We start from the raw sequence: 16,564 nt of genomic DNA, 5'->3' as shown, positions 1-16,564 counted from the left end.
AGACGATTATATTCAAATAAATCTGTATTGACATATCAATAAAAATTTTTTGTCCAAATGTACAGATTGCCGCCTTTGATAATAGACGACTCAATTAGTTGAGTAAAAACAATTACCTTCATCGTGAATAAACTTAGTAGAATTTTAAAACTTTCGTAGAGTCGGGCCTAAAATTTATGCAGAATATAATGATAGGTAAGTAGTTTAAAAAATTTCCATTTTCTTAGTCGATTCCAAAATCTTGGCAGAAATAGGAGAAGATAACTTGTCTGAGTTGTGCTATTTTCTTAATCCAGTTTCTACAAGTTTAATAAATAACAACGGTTTCGTATTCGTGAAAGTGGATAAGATTAAGAAAATGGAACCAAGTTGTTGAACCTCGTTTTTCAAGCGTTTCTAAAAAGTTAAGTGACGAGTAAACTCTCACTATTGTTCAGATTGATTAATTTATTTCGTCCCATAAAACACCGATGGTCATATAATTTCATTCAAATTCATTTTATTTCAAACATTTTTTCATTTTATTTTACTTTTCTTTAACAGACATTAAAGACATTTGTAAAAAAAAGATGTGTGGCGTCGTGGGACACCGGATAGGAACGAAGTTCCTTATTATAAAAATATTAATTTCAAGTTCTATTCGAGGTATTAAGAAAATAATTATTCAGGTATACATTTTTATTATTTTATTTTTTATTGATAAAAATATAATAATAACTACATTACAAAGTTATCAACTTTACTTTATTCACAATGATTTATAAAAAATATATAATAATAATATACAAAGAAACAGCTATTTATACGAATAATAATAATAATCGTCATCACGTAGACTATACATTAAACACTGTATAGCCATCGTACTAAGAATATACATAAAAAGAGAAAGGTATTATACACTACTCGCTTGTGTATATGACTGTCGCGCCTGCGCACGTCTTATTTAACGGTTTTATTCCACGGACTTTTTCTTACGGTTTTACTATCACATTTTTTTCAGTTCGGACGTGCAGCAAAATCCCTATCTCCTCCAAGCCTGCCGTAAGGAACTTCGTTCCAAAAATTTCGTGTATGAGCTTTATTTCCTTTGCTTGTCGAACACCGATCACACAAACATTCGACTTATTCTCCGCGATTTCGTCCATAGTCCATTGCTGTCACTGAAGTAGGAAACCCTATGATTGAAGTCCATAGATAACACAATAACACATCATTATTTTTGTCGTTTTCGGTTTTGTGATGGTAAAGAATAAGAATCTACCTACTTTTTTACGTACCTAGGTTTATGTGTTTAATAACCTTAATCTAATAAATTTATAAATTAATAAACAACGTACGTATAATAAAATCTGTTACATAATAAGCAAGTGAAAAATTGTGGTTAAAATTTGTACAATGGAAAACAACACAGATCATTCAGAACAGACGAACTACAGTCCCCTGACTGTTGAGGATGTAGATGTAGACTTTTTACCGATTGTATACGATATAATACGAAGGTATTTTGCGTATTATTTGAGACAAACTAGATTTGCTCAAGTTCATTTTGTATTTTCTGGTGCTTTAAATGTTTTTATTACAGCGTGGAGAGAGATTTTCACGACAACGCGTCGAAAATACGCGAGTCCCACGAGTGCAGTCATAGAGTTCTTGAATTACAAAAGAGGCTAGAAATAGCTAAAGCTCAGGTGAGATTACTTTCAAATACTGGAAACATACTTGGTATTTAACATTTGTAATGTAAAAATCAGATGCTTAGTCAGCATAATTTTTGTATTTTGAGGAATCAAATTTATCATGAACTCATACACAAGTATCTGCCATAATATATCATCAACCAGTACACAATTATCTGCAATAATATATCACTCATTTCAGATCAGGAGGCTCCCAGGTATAGAATTCAACAAACACGACCAGCTGAAGCAATTTGAACTGCTTCGCACTCAGCTGAGATTAAAGCGTGAACTCTTACAGAAGTATCGGAATATGTGCTCATTTGAGACATCATTCAAGTGAAGATGCCTCTACGTGCGCTGCTTAAATACTTAGCCAATAATGAACGAATTGTACAGAAGATTGCAGAGTCCTACCCTGTACGAAGAGCAGCTCAGTTAGCTGTCTCAGTATTTTACAGAGGGAAGGAAAAGCTCTCTGATGTTGATCCACAAAAAGTTAATAAATTTATAGAGTTTTTAAAAAGGTTCAGTGCAAATTTGAAGGAAGGAGTAGAGGATGCAAAAAAACAATTGAAAAAATAATAATAGTTACTTGGATGTTTTTGGCTAACCATGGTTTAGTTACTTTGTAATTCACTATCAGTAGTGTCCTTTACATAATATAACTTCTAAATTAGATAATAAAAAACTGTAATATAGTTAGAGCTATTTTTATTTCACTCACTCTGAACAAATCAATAAAAATATAAACTTTACTTAATCCTAAGAAAAAATCACAATATTGCAATGGTATTCATTGTAAATGTCAAAATATTGAAAATATATTTACTTTTAGAAAGCAGCTAGCTTCACTAATTTTATTGCGATTATAAGGTTTTCAGAGTTAAGGCAATGATGATTCAAAACTCTGATCTCATTAACTTTAATTTTTATTTTTAAGTGTTCAAATATTTTAAGTGACCCTAAAAGATGAAGCTTAGTGCTGTAAAAATATATACTTGAGTTTTAATTAGTGTTATAAGAACCTCGAGGTTATTAGTGATTTAACTTGCGAAAATATGCCGACCCATTGTGACAGGTGGATTAGCGGTATGGCTTGAGGCTGTCTAGATTAATCAGTGTCACTACGTCCCCAGAAAACGACAGGACAGAGTTCTACCCTTGGTAGTAAAACTACTAAATTGTACTATGCAACAATCACTAGAAAAACCTTTAAGTTAGATAAAAAGATCAATATAGATTTTAGATTAATTTGAATAGTATGTGCCACTTTCCAGCCAGTCATTTTAGAGCAATAGTTTTGTATTAAAAGTAAAATATAGTTTTTTTACATTAAATACAGATTCTTCTCCGAATATTTGTAAAGTTATTTATCGATTGAATTACATTCTTAAAGGCGATTGCACAGTATTAATATATTGAATAATATAATTTCGATGATAATGTATCTAGCAAACTTCTAGAAGTCCTAATTGTAACTGTCCTCTGTGGACAAATATTAATATATTTTTTTAATATTTAAAGAAATAATTCAGATACGTTAAATTTACAGCCACTATTTCACAGAAATTAGTAACTATTAAAGTTGACAGACTTGATTAAGCTAAATCTACCAAAAACTGTTTTTTTTTTTCAATGTACATTTGTTGTACTTTTTGTGCCTATCCTACTTAAAATGTAAAAGGAAAACATTTTCAACCTATACCTACCGTATTTATGTAAAAACGAACTATAATTCTGACATTTGACGGTCAAGCATTTTTATTAAACAAAAAACTTTATTGGCATTTTCATCAAGCGCCCTTCATACCAAAATTGAAAAAGTTTAAAATGAGAGAAAAAACCCCAAAAATTATCATTTTCTTCTAGATTAGCAACACTGTCGTCTCAACTGCAGCGTGTATTAATTAGCCGCAGCGACGGTCGGTTGTGTGGGTTCTGGCGGTTTGTCGTGTCTCTTCCGACCACGACGCCCCCCTCCCGCCCCTCCGCCTTGGACGCGCTTGTCCGCTTGGATCTCGAACGGAGAGTCCATTGCAGTCACGTCGCTCTCTTGCTGTTATCGAGAAATGATAAATAAATTAAAGTTTCCATTTTTTTTATTGCCCTTGTAGGCAGACGAGCATACGGCCCACCTGATGGTGAGTGGTTACCGTCGTCCATGGACTTCAGCAATGCCAGGGGCAGAGCCAAGCCGGTGCCTACCAAATTTTATTTCTGTGTGCAAGTTTAAATATTTTTATTATTATTTTATATGAAATAATTAACCAACCTGCATAGGCACACAACACGCCTTACCTCCTGGGATGGCAGAAGAGCTATTAGGATACAGAAAATTTTGTGGAAAAATTAGCTGAGAATACTTAAGCAGTACGGACGAGTGATTCGGGAATATCATTTTATTAATAGCTAATTACCATACCATATTTTCACAAAAAATGCAGTGTTGCTAGCCCAAAATTTTAAAACTAAAAAAACATTTTTTTTATTTTTACAGACCACGTGCTGCGAATCACTCTCATCGGCTGTGTGGTTGTTGTGCTGCGGGTTCCGGCGGTCGTGCCGGGCGGGCTTCAGCGACATCGGCTCCGGACGTAGCACGTTGCCCACGGCTTTCGTACGACCCTCACGGAACACCTGGGCAGATTTCGTTAATATTGGAGACATTATTGATAAAACTCGCTATATAGGAACTTTGACGCTAGAAGTTGAATTGTTGACTGTATTGTTAAGTTGCACAGATAAGAGCTATCATTCTACCCATCGTTTTTTCTTTCTTTATTGCTTAGATGGGTGGACGAGCTCACAGCCCACTTGGTGTTAAGTGGTTATTGGAGCCCATAGACATCTACGACGTAAATGCGCCACCTACCTTGAGATATAAGTTCTAAGGTCTCAAGTATAGTTACAACGGCTGCCCCACCTTTCAAACCGAAACGCATTACTGCTTCATGGCAGAAATAGGCAGGGAGGTAGTAGCTACCCGTGCGGACTCACAAAAGGTCCTACCACCAGTAAAAATGCGACCGAGAATTTACCAGTAGTGCAGTAGGCACGGCTACTAAGCCACCGGACTAACGAGGCGATCAATATGGAGAATGATATCAAATACTAAAGCATCATACCATTCTCTGTCCCCTCTTGAGATACTCCGGATGTTTGATGAAGCGGAACTTGACTAAAGCTTTGTCCCCGGTCCGAAGGCAGTCCCTGGACATTGACAATATGGACGCTGTCTGTCTGATACTGCCGCAGTGCACTGCCATTGGAAACACACGAGTTTGAGAATATTAATATAGCATTATTAAATGAACAATTTTCATAATTTTTTAGGCTCCATAACTAAATGATAAAAGCTACGAAACGCATATTTGTTGCTCAGTCATTTTTGTGTGAGGTTATTGGCACTAGTAAGGTAAATTTAAGAAATAAAAGTACGTACACCACTCTGGATATATCGCTATACAATAATTAGGGTTGTCACTCTACGGGTATGATGGAAGAATGAAAATTAAATGAGTGTTTTTTTAATGAGCAGTTGGTGAAATGAGTTCATACATGTCACAAAAATGAAAAGCGCTTTAACAATGAGAACAAGAGAATAAAAAAATAAAACACACCCATGGCTTGGTAACGCGAGGAGATGGTGGTCGGGTGGTGCAGCACGAGGATCTCCCCCTCGAACTGCCAGCACGCTTGAGGGTTCAGCGACGGAGAGACCATCACCATGCCCTTGCGGATTTGAGAACGCTTCACCTGTTACATATAAATATGTAATTATAATGCTTTCGCAGACCATCTTAGGTCTGTTTAATGACAAGTGACTATCGTTGCCCATAGGTACAGTTCTAATACTGAATTTTAGGCCGCGCTTGACTTTTTCAACAGCTGTCAGTTTGTGGAAGTCCTATTGGTTGGACGAGCGTGATGTGAGTGTATAATTGTTACGGAATCCATCTTTTTTTATTTTTTCTATTGCCCGTGCAGGCACGTGCATACGGCCCACCTGGTGTTAATTGGTTACTGGTGCCCATAGACGTAAATTCGCCACCCACCTTGAGATATAAGTTCTAAGACCTCAGTATAGTCACAACGGTTGCCCCACCCTTCAAACAGAAACGCATTACTGCTTCACGGCAGAAATAGGCAGGGTGGTGGTACTTACCCGTGCGGACTCACAAGAGGTCCTACCACCAGTTAAGATTAAGTTAAGAGTTATCATGAATGCATAAGTGGTGCACCGTCGCTGTGACGTACCTTCTTGAGCGCAAAGCTGGCCGTCTGTCCGCCGCGCACCTCGTGCACCGGCATGCGCTTGCGGTGGATGGACTTGACGGCGACGGGGTGGAAGCGGCCCAGCGCGTCCGGGCCCAGCGCCAGCGTGTCGCCCGCGCGCACCACGCCCGCCAGCGCCGTGCCCGACACCACCGTGCCCACGCCCTGCGCACCACACACCCGCACACCACACACACTCACTACGACCTTAACACGCTGACTGCCGTGTAGGTCACCGGTGCCCTACGCGGCGCACTCAACTAACTATGTCGATATCTATCTTTGTTCTTCTTACTGTTACGCCGGTAAGAGTAACGCCATCTATCGCCGAATAGTCGAAACGATTATCGAAGGCTCCAGAATGCTCGAGAATTACAACGCCATCTATTGACAGATAGCGGAAACTACGACTGGAGTTGTGTGGAACATTCTTGATAATTCTAGGGATGAGGTATCGAATATAAAAGCGTTGTAGGGATGGCACGCAGTCAGTCAGTAATCGGAACTACTCGAAGCGAAACAGCGAACGGATCACCTGAATCGAAGCGGAACAAACGAATTGAGAATTTTAAAGTGTTTGTTGAGTGTTTTAAAGTGTTTGTGAAGTACTTAAGTGTTTTAAGTTTTGAATACAGTTTTTAAGTTGTACTTTGGTGAATTTTTATTTATCCCGAACCCCAGCGCGTAACATTACTAAGGCGCCGGAATATCTACTATACTCCGGGAAAGACGAATCCGAACGATTCTGACAGACCTAAAAGACTAAAACATACATTAACAAACAAAAGAAGGCGAAGTTAGGCAATCCAGGCGCTTTAGTAACAGAAATCGACATAATTACTTCAGTGCGCCGCGTAGGGTGACCTGTAGGTCATGTACCCATTCACTACCATGTATGGTAGTGAATGGGTTAATACGTGAATACATTTCAAATTGTTTAACACGTTGACTGCAGGTAGACTTTTAAAGGACTACCAGCCGTTCAGAGTTATTTTCGAAGAAAGATTCTTTACAGTGCGTACGAGACCTGATAGGCCTTACAAAAGTCGCTTTTTGTAGGTATATAGGTACCATTATCGATACAAATGCGAACATAGTCGACTTCCACATCGAGCGAAAGCATGCGGTTTTGACTGCCGCACCAGGACATAGTCGTGTGTGGAGATTTTTAAACATTTTAAATAAAAAAATCATATTTGTGTTTAAATTACTATTAAAAAATTGTTTTTTTTTTAAATCAATGTCCATATATCAAACAAGTTTCCACGAATGAATGACGTCACTATAATCGCTATGAAAATCCACTTACGTGGCAGTTATAAACAATATAATAAGTAAGGTTGTTTATTATCTATACTAATATTATAAAGAGGAAAGATTTGTTTGTTTGTTTCGAATAGGCTCCGAAACTACTGGACCGATTTGAAAAATTCTTTTTCCATTAGAAGCCGACATTGTCCCTGATGAACATAGGCTACTTTTTTTTATTTTTTTTTTATTTATTTTTTTGGTTTCATTTGTGTTTTAATGTTTCCGAAGCGAAGCGAGGGCGGGTCACTAGTTGGAACTAATTTTAAGATAGTGAAATGTCACCCGTGTGACGTCACCGCCGAATACAAAAACGTACAATAGGGATAACAAAACGTTGTTTTAACGCTCACCTATTCCATAAGATTAAAATTAACTGAATATTTATTTTGTAAGTATGTAATGACAACGTTGTGTCACAGCGACTCTATTGCAACGCGTTAAGGTTGAATACTGACCGGCACGGAGTATGTGTCGTCTATCTGGAATTCGGCTGGCTTGTCTTCGTGCGAGGGCATCCTCGTCTTCAATAGGTTCAGGAACATCGTCAATAGTTCGAGGTTCTCTCCACTCACGTTCGAAACTTGGAATATTGGGCACAGCCTGCAAGGGAAAGTACTAGTCAATGTTTCCAGATATAAAAATATTACCCATATTTTATGGGATGTTCAACCAATTAAAGTATTGAAGTATTATTACAATTCTCTTTTCGAACTATATTTCTAAATTGAATGATTGTTCTTTATCCATTCTTAAACCATTCACCCGGTTGTAATGATACTCAGTACAGTTGTTGTTGTCAATTCTGAAATCACTAGTGTCTGATATTTGTTTCTCTTACAACTATCTGATCACAAAGAAGCGAGATCGTGTCTTCAATATTACTGTGCAATTAAATTGAATCATTGCAAAACGTTTTAAATACTGTTACGCCGGTAAGAGTAACGCCTTCTGTCGCCGAATAGTCGTACGAATATCGAAGGACCTAGAACGCTCGAGAAGTATAACGCCATCTATTGTCCGATAGCGGAAACTACTACTAGAGATGTCTGGAATATTCTCGATAATTCTAGGCATGAGGTATCGGCTATAAAAGCGTTGTAGGGATGGCACGCAGTCAGTCAGTAATCGGAACTACTTGAAGCTAAACAACGAACGGATTACTTGAAGCGAAGCGGAACAAGCGAATTGAGATTTTTGAAGTGAAACTTCTTTAGGCGCATGAGGGTAAAATTTTTACAGATGTAACGTCACGCAGGTATGCAACGGAAGTATCGAAAAATAGAGAGAAGCGATCGAGACCGATTGAGAGAGAGAGTAAGACAGGGCGAACGTAGCATGAAGCAACTAGCCATGCGGTGAGAGTAGGGAGCAAGCAAGTGAGAAAGATCGAGAGAAAAAGTGAGACAGAATGCTCAGTTCCTACATACTTTACAACATACATATAAAGTATTTTATTTTTAATACAGCGCCATCTGTGAGATATTTTAATACTAACGTGTGTATGAAACCTCTTGTAGTGAATTTTAATTTAGGATATACGTGAAAATATCAATTCACAGAGGGCGCTACCTCATACTATAAAAGGTGATTTACAATTATTTACTAATGACAAAATTTTACTAATAATATACTTATGACATATAGGATAATTGTATTTTAATTTTTGAAGGTTTCACTTCTAACACGTGTGAATTGCACACATGTTATTTTTTAAAGTGTTTATTGAGTGTTTTAAGCGTTCTAAGTGTTGAATATAGTGTTAACTTGTGATTCGGTAGATTTTTTATTTATCCCGAACCCTAGCGCGTAACAATACTATTTACTAATATTTGTTGCCAGTACACATTATAGTTGAGATATTTTTTTTTGTCCGTTCCTCTAAGCTTATCTACAAATTATATCCTGTTAACTTCTAAGTATTTCACATTCTATATAAGTACACCCGAGGGCCCCACACAGAGCACCTGCACACACAAGTTACATTTACCTACCTTTGTGAAACGAAGTTGGTGGCGCTGACAATGACATCGTCCTTCGACTTCACCATCACCGGAACCTTCCTGCACCCCGAAGACTTAAGGATCCTGATGAGCAGCTTCAGGTTGTCTTGCAGAACGTTAGGCGGACACATGTCAATCTTGGTGACGACCACGAATACTGGCACTGACAAGGCAAGGGCGAGCCCGAGGTGTTCCTTGGTCATTCCTACTATACCCGCGTTGGCTCCGATCTGAAACAATAACATTATCAATATTTGCTTTAGATATATTTTACTGGTGGTAGAACCACTTGTGAGTCCGCACGGGTAGGTACCACCACCCTACCTATTTCTGCCGTGAAGCAGTAATGCGTTTCAGTTTGAAGGGTGGGGCAGCCGTTGTAACTATACTGAGATCTTAGAACTCATATCTCAGGGTGGGTGGCGGCATTTACGTTATAGATGGCTATGGGCTCCGGTAACCGCTTAATACTTGGTTGACTATTTGCTCGTTCACCCATCCAAGGAATAAAAAAGAAATCTTTAGCATTACAACACTAACCATGAGCATCCCAAAGTCGGGAGCGTGTCCTGTCATCCCGAAGACCGTTGTTTTGAGGTACCTCTCATGTCCAGCTAGGTCGATAAACGTTATCACTTTGGAAGACTTCTCGCAGATCTTCACCCAGTCAAGAGTGCCGTGATCTGGCTTATTCACAACATTACCTGGACGGGAAAAAATATTGACTAAGAACAGAACTTTTTGAAAGCACTTTTTAAATTTGTGTTCCTTAAAGTGACTCCATTTAATGTATTACTTATTATTATTATTATTACAGAAAACACTCAACGTTATATCCGTGAGGCAACCAGTTGAAAAGGTCAGTAAGACCAATCATTGTGACGCACTGTGTAAGAAACCTCATGCTGCTTAAAAGGGCACATCAACAGAGTTTCAATACATTCATCTTACATCACACATCATTCACCCAAATTTTTTTTTTTTTAAAACAATCACGCCTCGTTAATTGGTCCCGTGCTAAGTTCGTAAAGAACTTGTATTACAGGTACCAGATAACAGAAATAAATGTAATTTTTTTATTATACACATACATATATTTAATAAACATCCATAACCCTGGAAAAGACATTTTATATCTATCATACAAATATCTTCCCTTGGCGGGATTCGAACCCGCGATCCCCTTGTGTAGTGACCATGTCACTTACCACTATACCAGACGGCCGTAAAACACTAAGAGTAATGTAAGCATAAAACTCTCCAAGATGTTTGTACAAGTCGAATTAATGACAGAATCTAATGCATTACCCATATTGTCAAAGCCCAATATGTCGTTCCCCACGGAGCTGGTCCTCCCGCTCTCCATCTCGTGTTTGTGGCGGAACAGCCTCTGCCGTGCATACCCTCGACCGTTGTCCAGTTCTCCGTGCGTGAGGACCCCGAGCAGCGTGGACTTGCCAGCGTCCACGTTCCCCACCACCGCCACTCTGGAGGGGGAAAAAAAATTATGAGCCGACTTTAGCTCTAAGCCAAATTTTTGTTGTTTCATCAGAGAGAAGATCTTCCACAGAGTGCATACTATTTATTACACAAGGGGTGACTTCGATTGTTCTTGGAATTGTAGTTAGCATATCTCAAGTTTCCAACAATAGGATAAATATATTATACTGATGTGGGTTTATGGGTTGCGTCACACGCCATTTCGGATCCTCCTGATCCACTAACGGTGCTTTTAGGTACCTCAAGCACCGGTCACCGTTCTCGTCGAACCTGTCGCTTGCGACGAAGGGCTCGACGAGTAAATTAACACACAGACACAGCCCACTGAGTTTCTCGCCGGATCTTCTCAGTGGGTCGCGTTTCCGATCCGGTAGTAGATTCTGCGAAGCACGGCTTCTGCCTAGGATTCGTGTTATCAATGTCGTCAGGTTTGAGCTCCGTGAGCTACCTACTAGTTAGGGTTACGCTGAAATAGCCTCTCAAGGCTATCAACATAGGTAGGAAAACAAAAAGGGTTGTATCGAAAAAAATAATGTATGTTACACATAGACTTACATAATCATGGTTAAAACAAACCTAATCTCCATAAAGTCATTATTGTCAAGCTCCGTCCTAAGCAGGTATTGGCCGGTGAGCCCACTTCCACACTCCCACCTCCTCAGCTCAACACATGACACTCTCTCACTTGCCACCAATGAATGAAGCGTTGCTAGGGACGCATTGTATTCATCCTCTGTTAAACCCCGACCATCTGCAACATATATAGAGTTTAGAACAGGGGATCTTAAACGATGTTTGATCCAATTTTTTTAAGAAGTGCATGTGACTTTGATCTGCGGTTACTATTTTACCATCATCAGTTTATTTTAGAAATTCAGATTGCAATGAGGTCTTACAGGATCTCTTTTTTGTAAAATTGTGTAATATTTTTGATGTGAAACATCTATAGCCGCACATAAAACCGATTTCTGGCGTGGCGACGCATGCCGTGGCGACGCGTCGCTATGCGCAATCGACTGTGCGATTCTCTCCCACTCGATCCGGCGTTAAGCCATCTCTCTCGCTACACTGAGCTCGGATACCTATAGTGTATACTCCGTAGTGTATACAGTGTTGTTTACTACAGTACACATAACCTATGTTTTACTTGAAAACAAATTCTTTTTTCGTAATAATTTATTTTATCATTATGACATATTTAGTTCCTATCACAATCTGTTCTTTTCTGCATATTACTTTTACAAAATAATGTCGATGTCACATCTGCCAGGCGTCCCGTGATGGCTCACATTTTTTTTATTTTATTTTTTCGGAACTGAAGCCGAACCTTCTACGAGGTCCCCGCGCCTAGGGGTCGCGTGGGGCATGTGAGACTTGACGCCCTCCTCCAACCCCTGGCATAATATGACTACAATAACACTACTACATATTTTAAAGATCCAAACACCACCAAATACAGTCCCTAGCACAGTATAGCACCTATAACTTCAGTAAAATGCATTGTATTTCATTCTTTCTAAACAACAAATATAAAAGGGGAAACTCCTGCAAGTCTACACTTTGAATATCTGTTCTTCTCGGACAGTGAAAAAAAAAACTTTCTGGTTATGTAGAATATTCATCAGTATTGAGCGATACAACGATTTTCTAATCCCGCAGGCGGATATCAATTTTTCTAATGAAATACGTACTTAACAAATGTTCACGATTGACTTACACGGTGGAGGAATAACATCGTGTAATAAAAATTAAACCCGCAAAATTATTATTTGCGTAATTACTGGTGATAGGACTCTTATGAGTCCGCACGTGTAGGTACCACCGCCCTCGTTATTTCTGCCGTGAAGCAGTAATGCGTTTCGGTTTGACGAGTGGGGCAGCCGTTCTAACTATACTGAGACCTTAGAACTTATATCTCAAGGTGGGTGGAGCATTTACGTTGTACATGTCTATGGGCTCCAGTAACCACTTAACACCAGGTCGGCTGTGAGCTAGTCCACCAACGTAAGCAATGAAAAAAAAAAAAATCTAAAATTGTATTCTTTGAGTAATTTGAAAGTCAAAGTCAATTCAAACACAAATATTCATTGTTTTCAACAGCATTGAACCGATAAGATAAACTTATTTGGATAACATAATTGGTCATAACAATTGATAAGTGTAATCTAGTTGATTTAACATTGAAAAATCAAACTTTCTATGAAAGAAAGTACTATTTGTAAAACTCTTTATTTATTTTTTTACACTTTGATCTTGTGATTGGATATGTTGTTGCCGTCGCTCATTGACATTGAATGTGAAAAGGGCAGAACAAAATAGCCAATTCCTATCCATCAGAGATATCTTCTCTATCGACTCAAATAGAAGTATGTATGAGGCTCAACCTCACCTTTATAGAACACAAGTTTTTGACTAAGTGTCACCTACTACTTCACTTTGTTGATGACACCTTACAACTTTTCTAAGTAAAGCTATATCTAACTGGCCTCTGCCATTTAGGTTTGAAATTATTGTGATACTAAAGACTGCTTGAAAAACTTAACCAATTCAAAATATCAAGCTGCCTTAATCCCTTCATTGATTGTGATATACATTTTGATAGTACATCCAGATATTGATATCAAATCCCAGAACTAATTGTAAATTTTAATTTTAGTTTTTTTTTCATTTAGCATTTTTATATAAAACTTTACTTTATAGTATATACTTTAGTTTTGTACTTTAGTTTAGTTTTGTAATTTAATAACAATAATATTTAGTACTTTAGTGCCTTAGAGATTTCCAAAGTATCCTTACACTTGCCAAAGTTTTAGAGCAAATTTTCTATTAAAATGAAATATTAGAAAATGAAAATGTTAGATATTAGCTTATAATTTTATCATTTTTAAGGTTGCATTATGAAACACTAGTAAATTAGATCAATAAAACCTATGAAGTTATTATAATTACCTTCTCCATGTCCAATATCGTAAATGATCTCGCCATTTCCAGCTTCAAGCCTTTCCAATAGCTGTTTACGGAGTAACTCATACTCATCAGCATTTGGACTCACCATCACCATCTAAATAAAATATTACCACATGAATGTTCATGAAGCAGTTATCCATCATGCCAAAACAATATGGATAACTGCTTCACGGCAGAAATAAGCAGTGTGCAGACTCATGAGACGTTCTACCACCAGAACTACTGCAGTTTGATTTTTATTACACAATGTTATTCCTTCAGCTTGGAAGTCATTCATGAACATTTTAAGTACACATTTTGTTAGAAAGATTTCTACCTGCATGCGGGATTCAAACAATGGTACAATTGAAACACTTGATACAAATATACCGGGCATATTATCTTTTAAGCTATGATGACCTCAAAACTGTTTAGTAACTGTTTACTATGAGTAATTAAATTTTGTATTTTTATTTCCTGTACATAACTTATTATCCAACAAATAGTGATATTAATTCATTAATGTATTTTATACTAGTGTTTTGTTACACATTATACTTTATATTGTGTGGACCTTTTATTTTATTACATGGGCCTCCCGTGGTCTGCAGCAGTATTAAAGGTAGCCTATTATATTCTTTTCCAGGATTCAAAGCTTTTTGATGCTTAATTTCATCAACGGATTCAACAGTTTAGGCATGAAGATATAACAGACATTTACTTTTATATTAAGTATATAACATAATATAGTCAGTTAATATGCTAAAAATATACAGTTTATAGTTTAATATAGTTAAAAAGTAAGTTCAAAAACCTTTTAATAATTGTGAAATGCCTATATTATTTTAATGAAGAAAAAAACATAAATTAAAAAAAACTTAATAATATTATTATTAAGTAAATTATTAAGTATATTAATATTAATAATGGTGATTTGTGTGTTATAAAACTCTCCTTTTTGATTTTATTAATTTCATGTTGATTTCAATATAAAGGCAAATTAATGTTTATCTCTTTTTCATCATGTTGCATCATAACCAATGGTTATTGCTATTTCACACATTGAATTGCATTACATTTTATGAATATGATGAAACATCCTACTGCCCACTGAAATTTCTTAAAAAGGATTAAAAAAAAAATCTTTTTTCTCTTATTTATTATCAGAAGCAGAATCAGGAAGAATCTTTCATTTTAATATGCATAGCATATTAAAGTTTATTTAGGGCGGGAATAGTATGTTTATAAACAAATCACTCACCTTCCCTCTAATACTGGAATAATCTGTTTCGCTTTCTACGAAGGCTTCATCCTCAGTTAAGGGACTCGCCTTAATCGGAGATTCTGGTACGCTGTCCATTTTTACTTTCCAAATTACTTAAACTCAGTCAGAACCCTTGAACTTCACTGCTATTCACTGCATTATGTCATACGTCGGCATAAGGGGAAACAAAGAACGACCTTCCGTAATGTAAGCTATCTTCTATTTTAATAATAATCCGAATGACAATGTTGTTGGCTATAGAATTTTTGACAAGGCCTAATAAACGAAAGGTAATTTATCTTTCGGTTACAAACACAATTTTGTAGTTTCTCAGTGTCAACACTCACATTGATATGATTTTATATTTTTTCTGACTAAACTAATGTTGTTTAAGGTTTTAATTCGTCATTTCAATGAAAAAAATTATATTCTGGCATTTTTTCCTTTCAGTACTTGTAAGTATTTTGGGAATTAGCAAAATTAAAACCAATCTAACAGATGGGATAAATGCCAACTTTTTGACAACTCACTCGATTTTAATAATTTTTAAATTCTTTGCGGCCATAGCTTTTTAATTTTTGCCCAACCTATCTAGTTGATACCTAAAATTCCCCTAGAAAATTCTGAGTATACTAACAGTTCAAACACTTTTATAAACTTTCCTACTTGATAATATTAATTTCGATATAATAAGTTTCTTTTACGCTTTAGTCACTAAAAAAATAAATGGACCGCTTACTTTGGTCCAAAAAGAAGTGGAAACTTAGCAAGAGTTTTCATTGAATTTTACTCTGCACCAAAGAGTCAAATTTTTTTTATGAACTTGTCTTCAGCATTTCGTACTTCTCGTTAGCATGTGAAATAAAAATTATTTTTACGGTCTACTGATTCTTCACAAGTAAATTAGTATTACGAAAGGTATTATTACTAATACCAAAGGTATTATGAAAGTAAAACCTTCATCGTAAGGAATTCTTTCTTTTTGCCTGTTTAAATGAACGAATAGAACTAAAAATGAACTAAAATGGTACTTTTTGGCACATAGAATTGTTCAAGGTTTCCTAAAGAGAATTGGTGCTTTTAGTACCTCAAGCACCGGTCACCGTTCTCGCCGTACCCGTTGCTTGCGACGAAGGCCTCGACGAGTAAATTAACCCATAAACAGAGCCCAATGAGTTTTCGCCGGATCTTTTCAGTGAGTCGCGTTTTCGATCCGGTGGTAGATTCTGCGAAGCACTGCTCTTGCTAGGGTCAGTGTTAGTAACCCTTCCGGTTTAAGCGACGAGAGCTCACCTACACTTTTTTTTTTGCTTTGATTGGTGGTGGAGCTCACAGCCCACCTGGTATTAAGTGGTTACTGGAACCCATAGACAACTAAACGTAAATGCGCCACGAACCTTGAAACCTAAGGTCTCTGTATAATTACTACGGCTGCCCCACCCTTCAAACTGAAACGCATTTCTGCTTGTTGGAGTTTGTATATTAAATGTAATGGCAGGCAACACTTGACACTTGATTAGATTTCGAATATTAGAAATATTTTAAATGTTTAAAAAAACAGATCATTGTATTCTCGTAAGAAAATG

The 16,564-nt window shown here is 37.0% G+C and overlaps 2 protein-coding genes across 2 annotated transcripts; one reads left to right on the top strand and one right to left on the bottom strand.

The window, feature by feature from the left end:
* The first annotated feature begins 1,224 nt into the window (after window positions 1-1,224).
* Window positions 1,225-2,384, top strand: MED9 (mediator complex subunit 9). The gene is made up of 3 exons (XM_028182326.2): window positions 1,225-1,502; window positions 1,586-1,691; window positions 1,882-2,384. The coding sequence occupies exons 1-3, from the start codon at window positions 1,399-1,401 to the stop codon at window positions 2,020-2,022; spliced, it is 351 nt and encodes a 116-aa protein (XP_028038127.2). The 5' UTR covers window positions 1,225-1,398; the 3' UTR covers window positions 2,023-2,384.
* GTPBP1 (GTP-binding protein 1) lies at window positions 2,377-15,543 on the bottom strand. Its single transcript, XM_028182325.2, has 12 exons — window positions 14,976-15,543; window positions 13,718-13,829; window positions 11,345-11,519; window positions 10,577-10,755; window positions 9,809-9,972; window positions 9,260-9,498; window positions 7,724-7,868; window positions 5,940-6,122; window positions 5,303-5,438; window positions 4,808-4,941; window positions 4,182-4,319; window positions 2,377-3,738 (listed from the first exon to the last, which is right to left on the bottom strand). The coding sequence occupies exons 1-12, from the start codon at window positions 15,072-15,074 to the stop codon at window positions 3,586-3,588; spliced, it is 1,857 nt and encodes a 618-aa protein (XP_028038126.2). The 5' UTR covers window positions 15,075-15,543; the 3' UTR covers window positions 2,377-3,585.
* Between the last annotated feature and the right edge of the window lie 1,021 nt (window positions 15,544-16,564).

Source organism: Bombyx mandarina, chromosome 10 (genome assembly GCF_030267445.1).
Source record: "Bombyx mandarina strain Sakado chromosome 10, ASM3026744v2".
Taxonomy (NCBI): Eukaryota; Metazoa; Arthropoda; class Insecta; order Lepidoptera; family Bombycidae; genus Bombyx; species Bombyx mandarina.
The sequence above is the reverse complement of the archived record's forward strand: the minus strand, read 5'-3'. Positions and strand labels throughout refer to the sequence as shown.

What these genes read in the sequence shown, in the direction of transcription:
- MED9 (XM_028182326.2), top strand. Translation starts at nt 1,399, where the DNA reads ATGGAAAACAACACAGATCATTCAGAACAGACGAACTACAGTCCCCTG. An exon ending in GTATACGATATAATACGAAG is followed by an intron (nt 1,503 to 1,585) that starts GTATTTTGCGTA and finishes TTTTTATTACAG; the next exon opens with CGTGGAGAGAGATTTTCACG. An exon ending in TAGAAATAGCTAAAGCTCAG is followed by an intron (nt 1,692 to 1,881) that starts GTGAGATTACTT and finishes CACTCATTTCAG; the next exon opens with ATCAGGAGGCTCCCAGGTAT.
- GTPBP1 (XM_028182325.2), bottom strand. Translation starts at nt 15,074, where the DNA reads ATGGACAGCGTACCAGAATCTCCGATTAAGGCGAGTCCCTTAACTGAG. An exon ending in AATGACTTTATGGAGATTAG is followed by an intron (nt 10,756 to 11,344) that starts GTTTGTTTTAAC and finishes TTCCCCCTCCAG; the next exon opens with AGTGGCGGTGGTGGGGAACG. An exon ending in AGAGTGATTCGCAGCACGTG is followed by an intron (nt 3,739 to 4,181) that starts GTCTGTAAAAAT and finishes TCTCGATAACAG; the next exon opens with CAAGAGAGCGACGTGACTGC.